Source organism: Trachypithecus francoisi, unplaced genomic scaffold (assembly GCF_009764315.1).
Source record: "Trachypithecus francoisi isolate TF-2019V2 unplaced genomic scaffold, Tfra_2.0 Lachesis_group8, whole genome shotgun sequence".
Classification (NCBI taxonomy): Eukaryota; Metazoa; Chordata; class Mammalia; order Primates; family Cercopithecidae; genus Trachypithecus; species Trachypithecus francoisi.
In genome coordinates this window covers 83388148-83401196 of record NW_022681473.1, presented here as the reverse complement: position 1 = coordinate 83401196, position 13049 = coordinate 83388148, and the positions used below count along the sequence as shown (strand labels likewise).

Genomic DNA, 13049 nt, shown 5'->3' with positions numbered 1-13049 from the left:
GGTGGCTTTAACCAATCTTTTATCATTTACTGGGGACACCAGTAAAAAAGAGTTTTTTAAAGTTATATTTTCAAGTCAGTAAAATAAATTTTGTAAGATTATATGGCATTAAAGTGTTCAAAATATATGAAAAATGACCATTGATTCATAACACCTTTTCTCTCCTTAACCTCTATTAGTTCTCTGACAGTCAACTCTTTGGCAGACAGTACCTGTCTTTCATATTATTGTATTTCCTATAGAAATTAGCAGAATAGCTATAGTTCTCCTAGATACTCAATAAATGTTTGTTAAATTTGTACAAACAACTGAATTTATGACCCTATATATTTATGAGAAAATTTAACCTTAATATTAACTAACTCATTCTCTAAGTACTTATTTTCATTCACTGTGTGTCAATGAAATGACACGCACTATGCAGCGCACTAATTGATAAGTCAAAGCCACACCCAGGTTTATTTAACTTTTAATTGTTTAGATTTTATAGCATTAAATATTCTGCCTGATCCTCAAACCTAAAGACCAGAGAGGTGGAGAGTAGCTATGATAAATTCATAGAAAGAAGGCCATTACCAGATTGTACTAGAGGGAGGAGAGAATAATACTCTATGTAGGAGAGTAAAGAACCACAGGCTATTTAAGGACAGTGCCCACGACTTACTCATCCTTGTATTTCTAGCTCCAGGAGAGTTCCTGGCACATGTTAGGTGCTCAGTGAAAAAATGTGGGTGCAATAAAAAACTATTGAGCCAATATTTACTAGATGCTTCCTCTGAGCTAGATCCTATTTTAAGCACTTTAAGTGCATTATCTCATGGATTTTAACTTAGGGTAAGAGTGTGGATACTGGAGCCAGATTGCCTAGATTCAAATATGGCCTCTGCCACTTAATAGCTGTGTAATGTTGAAGGAAGTTACTTTTTCTCGGTGCCTTAGTTTCCTCAAATGTAAAGAGAGGGTAATATTAGGACCTACTTTATTAGATGGTTGTGAGGAATAAATGAAGTAGGATTTCTTAAGTCCTTAGAACAGTTCCTGGCACATGGTAACTGCTATTTAAGTAGCAGTTATTATTAACTCATTTAATCCTCATCACAAACTTATGAGGTAGGTACCAATTATTTTCATCTTAGAAATGAGGCTCCTCAGTATCTTGCACAGGACACTTCTGCAAGCTTATGTGTATGGTTGAGCACCAGAGTCTGTGCTCTCAACTTTCTTGCTGTAAGCCACCTATTATGGAGCCTCTGGCCCTCTACCCTCCACGTTTCGTGGGAAGTCTCCCAGTTGCAGAGTGATAACTTAAGGTTTATGTTTTTTGTAGTCTCATACAGAAAAATGTCGGAATTAGCAGCTTGGTAGACTATCACCTTACAAAAAAATACAGAAGAAAAACAAAGGGAGTGAGAAGAAAGATTTTTTTAAACTCCCTTTGTATGTAAAGAGTTCACATCCACCTGGAAAAATGGAGCTCATTATTTTTCATACCTTGTTCAATTCTTTTTCATGATTTGGTTGATCTTGCATCACTGAAAACAGCTCTTTTCTTTTCCTTTCTGGTTCTTTAATAGAAGGCAAATGAGATGATTCAAGTCTACAAATTAAACATAAAGTAATGATTAAAATTAAGCTTAATGTGATAAATTGTTACGATTATATTGTTAATTTAGACCATTACAGGCTGCAGAGATAGATCATTACTTTGTTGGAAACATTTTTAGTTACAGAAATTGCAAGTTCTAATACATTCAGATCCCATAAGTATTTATATCTTTAAGTGCAAATGATTTTAATGGAAGAAAGGAAGCAATTAATAAGGAATTTCAATTATACATTAAAAATTGGCAGAATACTGGGATTGCATATGTAGATAAGATTTTGGGATAAAAAGAAAAAACTGTTTCCTATAATAAAATAGCTTGGTAACCCATTTAAAAAAAGGAAATACACCCAACTTGCTAATGTATTGTGGAAAGGAACTGTCATGAGAAGTCTAAGGGGAGCAACGGTTCTATAAAAGAGATAAAATATCATTAACTCTGACAGTCTAACCAGAGAGTACTCAAATACATCTACTCTTCGGCTGCTCAATTTATAAAGTGGAATTGCAACCACATATTAATACTAGAGGGGAAAAGCAGAAACTAGTATAAATAGTATAATACCCACAGGAGGTTTGAAGATGTCTAAGTGGATAATGTTCACTTTCATATGAGACAAACCAGTGAAATAAAAATCACAAAAACACAAAAGCAAAGATAATCAGGTGGGGGAAGCAGCATGCTTTCTACTGGAAGTTAGGCTTGACTATTCTGGAGGAGTCTGTTGTTTTGAGGAACATATCCACTTGTGATTATAATTTTAGGTTTCCAGAGAACTTGTGAGAAGATTCTACACCTTCAGAAACTTCAACCACACCAATAAAAACCTCAAATCTGAGTAATGATAAAGAAATTACTAATTTAAAGATTAAAAATAGAGGCTCTATTATAAAAGGTATAAGTTGGTAGTGATATCCCTGAGCTACATGTATCTAGACTAGATTGCTTTTTTTGTGATTGTCAAATATATATCTTAACTGTGGATAACAAAGGATATCAGACTATAATATACTGCTGTAATGTTAACATTCAGGAAAAACCATGTTTAGCATTTTTATGTGTGGTAAATATATTTTTCCCTATGCATATAAAGATATACACATTTCCCATACAATTGGAATATACTATACACATTATTTTTCAGTCTTCTTTTGTTTCCCACTTAGTAATATATTGTGAACATTTTCCATTTTATCCCATATTCTCCTAAAATATTATTTCAGGATCTGTCTTAAGTTTTCATTATTTCCTATAATTTGAAATGAGTGAAAAAATTCCCTATTTTTCAGTTTTTCCTAAGCAATTTCAGGAAGTAGAATGCTGAATTGAATGCTAAAATCCTCATGGTGATCTTGCAAAGTTCAGTAAGTGAATGAAACAAATGTCAAACTCCAATGTGGACAAGTGCATAGAAGAAAACTGTAATCATGATAACATAAAATGCTAATGTACATATATAAGGGAACTATTATTTGTCATATAGAACAAGAGTATGAAATTAGTTTAATAACTCTCAGAACATATCAACCCAGGGTGCTTCTACAACTAAAAAAAAAAAAGAAAAAAAAAATAGAAAAAGCTAACAAAATCTTAGCATTATTTAGAAAGTTTCTGAAAACGAATAAGAACATTACCATGCTACTTTTATAAAACCACTATGCATCTACTATCAGTAGTCTGGGGTGCTTCACTTTGATACAACTACAAAGAAGCAACAGTCTAAATAAAGTAAACCAAAACAATAAAGCGGATAGAACAGCATTCATATGAGAACAAACTAAAAAAATTTAGACTCTTAGTGGAAAAGATGAAGGCTGAGAATTCTAAAATACAATGGAAGCTGTGAAAAGTTAAACTTATACTTTTTCATCAAATCTCAGAATTCTAGAACTGAATTCTAGGATAAGAAAGATGTAGTTTGGAGACCAAAATAAATGCCAAGTTAAATAGAGGATGGTAAACAGTCAGAACAAAAAAGTTTTTACTGGCCAAATATATAAATAAGTGCAAGATTTTAGATTAGTGTATTGAAGGGGCAGCTAGCACTGTTTGGAATTCAGCATGGGTCTTAAGGGCACCATAAAAAGTACCTACAATGCTCCTCAGAAAGCCAGAGCTAGACATGGGTTGACTGGTGTGCTCTTCTGTGAAATGCCTTATGTTTTTAGGAATATATTTTCTTCATGTGAAGACATTACTTACCATACTGGAACAGCACTACATGTAATAAATATCTAACAGATTGATTAGTAATCAGTGATGGTAATATACATCTTGTATGTAGAGCATTTGACAATGCAGATTGGCTAATAGGCATTCTGTAACTATCCTTGGTGAGACACACAAATAGGTCACTTTAGGGATCTTAACTTGCCATTTGTTATTAAGCACAGACCTCAAAGAAATGCTAGCAGGTCTCACAACTCTGACTGTCTCACAACTTTGAAGAAATAATTATTGCCTTTAAAACAATATAACAATCTTTCAATAAAGCATCCCTCACCATTTGGCTATTCGATTTTTAGAATCCTATCATTGATCTGGCATTAGCTTTCTGATTTTGAGAAAGATTCAAGTTCTATGAGAATAAGAGCATCAGTGAACTACTAAAGCAGTCAAACTGTCTATTCACAAGCATAAACATTTAACAATCCTCAGCAGTCCCATTTCTTTTGTGTTTATGGAATATATATCTGTCTGATTTCCTTTGTGTTTATGGAATATACAATATCTATCTGATTTTAAACGAGGAAAAAAATCTGTTTTTTTTTTTTTTTTTTTTTTTGAGACGGAGTCTTGCTCTGCCACCCAGGCTGGAGTGCAGTGGCCGGATCTCAGCTCACTGCAAGCTCCGCCTCCCGGGTTTACGCCATTCTCCTGCCTCAGCTTCCCGAGTAGCTGGGACTACAGGCGCCCGCCTCATCGCCCGGCTAGTTTTTTGTATTTTTAAGTAGAGACAGAGTTTCACTGTATTAGCCAGGATGGTCTCGATCTCCTGACCTCGTGATCCGCCCGTCTCGGCCTCCCAAAGTGCTGGGATTACAGGCTTGAGCCACCGCGCCCGGCCGAAAAAAATCTGTTTTAAGAAGAACCCTCAATGGAACTGACAAGATGGCGAGTGTGGTGGCCAAAATAAATACAATATGTACAAGTGAAAAGGTTGACATCAGGGATGGGCAATCAAAACAAAGGCATTTAAAAATATGGAATAAATCTTATTTCTCTGAGTATACATCATTGAATACCAGTTCTATATTATTTTTGTATAGTATTTTTTTTTTTTTTTTGAGATAGGATCTCACTCTGTTGCCCAGGCTGGAGTACAGTGGCATGATCACAGCTCACTGCACCCTTGACCTCCCAGGCTCAAGCGACCCTCCCAGCTTAGCCTCCCAAGCAGATGGGACTACAGGTGTGTGCCCCCATGCCCAGGTAATTTAAAAATTTTTTTGAAGAGTCAGGGTCTCACTATGTTGCCTAGACTTGTCTTGAAATCCTGGGCTCAAGTGCTCCTCCCACCTCGGCCTTCCAAAGTGCTGGGAGCTACCATGTCTGACTCAGAGTGACAGAAATATCCACAAATCAGAACATGATATAATTTTCTAGGTAAGTGAAGATGTTAATTTTGAAGATAAAATAACCATAAATTTTATTTTTAATATTTAATATTACCCACGAATTAAACATGTTAATACAAAATAGACTTTTTATTCTCATTTCAAATATAAAACTCTTAAAAACATTCAAACATCATGTTTTGAACAGTTCTCTCAGATTGTCAAATATAAAGATTATACCTTTTTTTATTTCCTTGAGCATTCTGGCACTCTCCTGTTTTTAATAATTCTCTGTGTAATTGCAATCGTTCCATTTCTATAATTCTCAAGAGATCATCACGTGACTGTAACTCACTTTTTACCTCTGAGAGACCTGCTTCCATGGCCTAAATAAAAACATCAAAAAATTTCAGTGCTCATTTTTGGTTATCATAATGTACAATGCATTTAAAAATATTTAACATCTATAAACCAGCCTAATTTTAAACAAACTGATATTTAGTCCTTTGCTTGTTCTGTCTCATAGAATTCCATTCCTTCATTTTTTATTTTCTTTTTTTTTGAGACGGAGTCTCACTCTGTTGCTCAGGCTGGAGTGCAGTGGTGCGATCTTGGCTCACTGCAACTGCCTCCCAGGTTCCACCAATTCTCCTGCCTCAACCTCCTCAGTAGCTGGGATTACAGGCTCCTGCCACCATGCCCGGCTAATTTTTGTATTTTAGTAGAAATGCGGTTTCATCATGTTGGTCAGGCTGGTCTCGAACTCCTGACCTCGTGCTTCACCGGCCTTGGCCTCCCAAAGTGCTGGGATTACAGGCATGAGCCACTGTGCCCGGCCTCCTTCATTCACTTTTTCTAACAAATATTTACTGAGTTTTTATTATGTGCTCTGGGGATACAGACACAGAATCTGTTCTCAGTGAGCTTACAATCTAGTGGCAAAGACAAAGAATAATCAAATCATCACACAAATATCACAATGAGTGTGAATTTGAAAGAATGAAACATAAAAGTATGAATAAAGTACAATGCATAAAATTTTAATTAATACAAATACTTTCAAATTGTAAAAAGATAATAATCAAGAATAACCTAATGGCAAAGCTGGCTAACAAAATGAATTATAAACTGTGATTCAACCTTTGCCCAATGGCAGCTATACTTTAGTCAGTAACTGGAAATACCAGCAATCCTCTGGGTTCAATGTTTCATTTTGTTAATAAAAGAAGCTTGAACTAGGTTAGCAGTTGTTGGGAAGGATCCATTAGAAGAGAGTAGAGGTAAAATGAGTGGTGTCAGGTTCCTAAGAAGGTGGAAAAGATGAGCCTCAAAGCACACTGGGAGAATTACCTAAAGCAAAAGTAAGGCCCTCCTCTCTGTAACAGGAAGGAAGGAAGATGGAATGCAGACAAGTTTATGCATTTAGCTAAGGGGATATTAAGAGACTGGCTATCTCTTGGCTTCTATTTTCTCTGTGAAGTAAAAAGTAACATCATGTACTAACAGTAGATGGAGAAGTGCAGGGTATAGGAGTGATTTTTGAGAGTGGTGAAGAGTTTAAATGACTTAAAATGGGAATGAAAGAATTAGCTACTTGGAGAAAAAAGGTGGATTGCTGGGCAGTGTTGAGTGCCCATTTGAGGTTGGGGACCATGGCCTGCTGAGTGATTTTCTGCAGCAGTAGTTGGCTGTTCTCTAGGAGAGAGGAATGGAAGAGTCTTTCAATATCATCAGGTCACTTCCATACAATTATACAAGGAAATTAATTTTTTTAAAAAGTGCCTGACTTATGTCATCAAATCCATTGCAATTTTTACAGATGAGGAAACTGAACGCCAGACTTGATCCAAACTCATAACTACCAGATTTTGGAACAGGAAAATCCAGGTCTTTTGACTCCTAATCCAGTTAGAACATTCAGGATGAAAAAATAATTCCTTCCACTCAAAATAAGTTAAATAGACCTCTAATGTATTGGTAAAGACAGGATGGGAGGTTCTAAGGGCAAGGGACTTCTCTGCTAGTAAAGGCTATAGAAAATACTATATTTTAAAAAATCATTTGTTAAATAATTCTTAATATATAGATATACTTAATATTCATTGAAAAATAATCATTATTGAATTATTAATAATTTCATCAAAATATAATCCACATACTATAAATATGCCCATTTAAAGTATACAATCCAGCACTTTTTAATTTAGTCACAAAGTTGAACATCACCACTACTTTATTCCAGAGTATTTTCATCATCCCCAAAGGAAACCTCATACTCATTAGCAGTCACTCCCCATTTTCCCCTTCCTCCAGCTCCTGGCAACCACTAATCTATGTTCTATCTCTATGGAATTGCCTATTCTAGATGTTTCATACAAATGGTATCATACACTATGTGGCCTTTTGTGACTGGCTTCTTTAATGTAGCATAATGCTTTCAAGGTTCATCCATGTTGTAGCATATATCAGTGGTTGATTTCTGCTTATGGCTGAATAATGTTCCACTATGTGGATATACCACATTTTGTTTATCTGTTCATCAGTTGATGGACATTTGGGTTGTTTCTACTTTTCGGCTATTACAAATAATGCTGTTACGAAAATTAATGTATAAGCTCTTCTGTGGACATATACTTTCTTATTTATTAATTCTTATCCAGAAGTTCACAAAGCCTAGAAGAATAATTGTATAGAAGGTATAGGATATAATGAGTTCGCAGATAATTTATTTTTACCAAGCCTTAAATATATGCTGTTTTCCAGGAGGCCTGTGTTCAGTGAGGGGCCTAGTAGCATTACTTTAGCCCCAGAACTTCCTGGCCACCTTGGAAATAAACATAAAAAGATTCAAATTGGTGATTTAATAGACTTGTTTGGATAAAGACTTGTTTGGATAAAGCCTCCGTTTTGAACAGTGGAGATTTTTCAGACAAGATTAAACATTTCAATAATAAAAGAAATGCAAAACAATAGATTACCAAACAGAAACACAAACTGAGTTAATGTGAATGCCGCCCATAACTTTGCCCAGTTGAGGAAGGCATTATGTGGGCTCCCTGGTTTGCAAATTTGCCACTAGGGAGCCATCAAATATGAAGTTGTACGTAGAAAAGTGCATCTGCTTTCACTCGGGGAAGGGGAGTCCACAAAAAGCTCTAACCTTAGGTCTATAAAATATAGTGTTGCGGCCGGGCGCGGTGGCTTAAGCCTGTAATCCCAGCACTTTGGGAGGCCGCGACGGGCGGATCACGGGGTCAGGAGATGGAGACCATCCTGGCTAACATGGTGAAACCCCGTCTCTACTAAAAAAAAATACAAAAAAAACTAGCCGGGCGAGGTGGCAGGCGCCTGTAGTCCCAGCTACTCGAGAGGCTGAGGCAGGAGAATGGCGTAAACCCGGGAGGCGGAGCTTGCAGTGAGCTGAGATCCGGCCACTGCACTCCAGCCTGGGCTACAGAGCGAGACTCTGTCTCAAAAAAAAAAAAAAAAAAAAAAAAAAAAAAAAATATATATATATATATATAGTGTTGCCACAAGCTAGGGTTAGCTGAAACTCTGTAAAATATGGTAATAATACAATATATTTGTTTACTGTTATTAGAAAATAATATCCGTAAGAGTGAAATTTGGAGACATCATTGAGAGGAAAAAAGCTTATTCATGACCTAACTACACAGGTACAAGCATATATGTTAAAATTCAAACTTTTCATAATACAAATCAGTAATAATGATTTGACATGTCAATGAATATACAAAGTATTTTACTTATAAATGACAGCATGTAAATTCCTTGCAAAAGTACAAGAAAAATTTGAAGGCTTTCTTGATATTGATAAATCTAAAATTGTTTTTTGACCTTGAATTCAAGGTTAATACCGAATTAACACAAGAATTAGTGAACTGATTTAACTGAGATGTAGTTTTAAAATTAGTATGCTTCCGCATGAAAATCAAATCAATTATTTGTGAATGTGGGTGCAAATATTGAGGAAAATGATTCTTTGGTACTTGACTCAGTAATGGAACATTTTCAAGTTTGTTTGGAACAACTTAAGTATGTAAATCAACTTTTTAAACTGTAAAATTGTATGGGATCTAAATACAGATCAGGTACTTCAGATGAATACTTAGCATGTAATATGAGATATGTTGGAAGCATAAAATACACACCAGATTTTGAAGACTTAGTATGAAAAAAAGTAAAAAACTCAATAACTTTTTATATGTTGATTACATTTTAGAATGATAATATTTTGGATATATAGTGGAATGAATAAAATATATTGCTATGATATGTTAGTTTCACTCATTTTTCTTGACTTCTTTTAATTCGGCTAGTAGGAAAATTTAAATTATATTTGTGGCTTACATTATATTACTACTGGACAATGTGGCTCTAGCACCGTAATGACACATTAACAAGCAAACAAAAAAAGGTTAACTTTTCTGTCATAGATATTGAAAAATGCAGAGCCATCTATTTTTGTCATTAACTTCCCATGAAAAATACTGCACATTTAAAAAACGTGTAGAGTGTAACATAATGAATAAATATATGCAATGAAATTAAGAAGTATACTGACACATTTCAAGGTTGTGGAAAGACAAATGAGATGTGATTCATGTGAAAATTGAGATGCATCTGGCATTAAAGTGTGCTATAAACAAAGAGAATTTTACATACAAGAAATGACAGTAATTCAGATGGAAATGGTTGTCTTTTTGCATTTATGTGTATGATGTGGAACACTCTGTCATGACAGTTTTGTGAAAAGGGAAGAGAAACTTCTTTCCAAATACATATATTGGTTATAGTATCAGTTACCTCCAGTTATTCCCATTTGGTAAAATATAAATTTTGTAAAACATGTTTAAAGCCCATCTGTTTAGTTAGAGGTTTGCCTAATGGTTTGAGAGGAGCGGTGATTCTAAACCTTCAAATCAACTATCATATATAAATAATTGATGTATTTTCATTTAGATTTATCCTAAAGAAAAGAATGAAACGTGAGTAAAATTTGGAAATGAAACAGAGGAAAAGCTAAATTAATGCAATATATTCAGGATTTTTTCCTAAATGGATGAAAAATAGTGTTTTCCTGAGAGTAGAAATCTTTTAGACATCTTAAAGTTTTTGAACCAAATTTCCTTTCAAAATCGTTTCATTAGTTCTACAACAGATTTTGTTTTTCATAAAACATGGTCCAGAATAATTTGGTTTGATTTTTAATACACGTGATTCTTTTGTAAAATATAAAATGGAGATTCTTAGTTCAAATTTAATAATGGTCCTAGATCCAAGGATAACTAAATTGTTTTTTAAATGAACAAATATTTGTAAAAAAAAATTTTGGTAAGCTTCCTCATAGAAATCAGTATAGATATCAGTCACATTACAAGTTGTTATTAGCTGGCCAGGCGCGGTGACTCACGCCTGTAATCCCAGCACTTTGGGAGGCTAAGGAGGGCAGATTACGAGGTCAGGAGATCGAGACCATCTTGGCTAACATGGTGAAACCTTGTCTCTACTAAAAATACCAAAAAAATAGCCAGGTGTGGTGGCAGGTGCCTGTAGTCCCAGCTACTTGGGAGGCCGAGGCAGGAGAATGGCGTGAACCTGGGAGGCGGAGCTTGCAGTGAGCCAAGATTGCACCACTGCACTCCAGTCTGGGTGACAGAGCCAGACTCTGTCTCAAAAGCAAAACAAAACAAAACCAAAAAACAAAACAAAACAAAACAACAACAACAACAGAGTAGGATGAAATTTCTCAATCAAGTGCTATCCATTAAACATATAATGTGAGTCACAAATGCAGACCACACAGGTAGTTGTTATTAGCTACGGAAAACATCACAAAATGAAGTTAGAGAATTACTAGTGAAGAATATGAGAAAAATGACTTATTTCAAAATTTTAAAAAGGGTTGATCAATTGTAGCACTATTGGCATTTGGGACTGGGCGATTCTCTGTTGTAGGGTTGTCTTGTGCACTGTAGGGTGTTTAACATCATCTCTGACCTCTACTCATTAGATGCTGGTCACACTCCTTTCCTTGTTGTGGTAACCAAAAATGTATCCAGGCATTGCCAAATATCACGTGGAAGGAAAAATTACCCCAGTATAGAGCCACTAATTTAAATGAAAGTCATAAAAATTAGGCAATGGGTACTGCTGTTTTGCAACCTTTAGTATAAGTAAAAAGACTTCACAATTATATTGACTTCTATGAGTAGCTGGATTTTAATTTTGTTAGTTATATTCAGGAACATTAATAAATTATTAAGTACATTAATATATAAATACCATAAGGAAAAATAAAAATAGGTAACATGGACTTTCCTTAGCCCAGGCAACCCACAGAGCCTTCTCAGGTGTGCATGTAAGCCCCTAGAAGTTTGTAGAAATCTTTGAGGAGTAAGGAAGAAGTGTGGTAAGTTACATCCTGTTGAACTTGGGTCAGAAGGGTAAGTTAATTAAATGATATCAGTAAATGATAGGGCCACCTTGGCCAGCAGCTGGTTTGATTCTTCTTACTTCCTGCTACACATTGACTCCCAAGTTGCATGCATTCTCCCTCTCCTTGCCACCAGGAGTGTGTCATTGTGATTAAGTGTGAGAAGCATAGGCTTAAAGGCATTTATTTGGAGGGAGAGTAGAGATGGTGATCCTAGCTAGGAATGTTATAATAATGTTCCTCAATGTACACTCTTGCCTTGTTTGCAGCATTTTTTCTTTTAACAAGATTCTCCATTCTATTTCTTGGAAAAATATAAACAATAAAGTTCTGAGGAGGAGAAAGGTGGAGTTCATCAAGGAAAGCATTATAGACAGAGTCAGTCATACTGCCGAGAAAGAGTTACAGAGGATCTTTTTTTCCCCAAAGAATACTGGTGTAAAAGTAGCCACTTCTATCCCACAAGTGAGCCAAAGACAAAAGCTGACTCTCAGCCTGAAAAAGAGGATGCTCTCAGATCCTGTAAATAGGCCCAAATATAATTATTTTTGGGGATATTAAAAGGAACTCATGTTAGTGAAGAAGGTGAATCTCACTGAAGGGTAGAACCAGACTTGATAACTGGGCCTACTAGTGAAATATGTTTCAGGCAAACTAAATAGAACAGAACAAAATAAGCCTGAGCAGAACATTGATTTGTATGGATCAAATCCAAAAAGACTTAAAGAAGAGACAAAGCAGGGAAAAATGGCAGATGGGAGGCAGGACTAACTTGCAGCTCTCACTCGGACAGACACAGCAGTAGTGACACACATCATGAACTTTTGCTCCAAGAACTATTGTAGGAACATACCAGGAGGGCCAAGAGAATCCATCGCTAGGGAAAGTGGGAGAGCACCACATCAGGGGAGCACCCCATGGGACAAAAGAGTCTGAGCAACAGCCCTTGAGCCCCAGATCTTCCATCTGACATAGTCTGCCCAAAAGAGAAGGAACCAGAAAAACAATTCTGGTAATATGACAAAAGAAGGTTTTTCATCAACCCCAAAAGATCACACTAACTCACCAGCAATGGATCTAAAACAAGAAGAAATCTCTGAATTGCCAGAAAAAGAATTCAGAAGGTCAATTATTAACCTACTAAAGGAGGCACCAGAGAAAGGTGAATATCAACTTTAAGAAATCAAAAAAAATGATACAGGACATGGATGGGAAAATCTCCAGAGAAATACCATAAAAAAAAAAATCACAACTTCTGGAAGTGAAGGACATACTTAGAGAAATTAAAAAATACACTGGAAAGCCTCAGTAATAGAATTGGATAAGCAGAAGAAAGAACTTCGGAGCTTGAAAACAAGGCTTTCAAATTAACCCACTCTGACCAACACAAAAAATAATTTAAAAAAATGAACAAAGCCTCCAAGAAGTTTG

The 13049-nt window shown here is 35.6% G+C and overlaps 1 protein-coding gene across 5 annotated transcripts in view; it reads right to left on the bottom strand.

Moving 5' to 3' along the window:
- Positions 1–13049, bottom strand: part of DEUP1 (deuterosome assembly protein 1) — a 90065-nt gene that overhangs the window by 35762 nt on the left and 41254 nt on the right. For all 5 annotated transcript variants that reach the window (XR_004435724.1, XR_004435725.1, XM_033204742.1 and 2 more), the window contains 2 exons: positions 5402–5547; positions 1492–1597 (listed from right to left, as the gene is read on the bottom strand). Coding sequence is in view for 3 of the 5 variants with exons in the window: in XM_033204742.1 (XP_033060633.1) it covers positions 1492–1597; positions 5402–5547 (252 nt within the window). In the remaining 2 variants the exon portion in view is untranslated. The remainder of the gene's footprint in view (positions 1–1491; positions 1598–5401; positions 5548–13049) is intronic.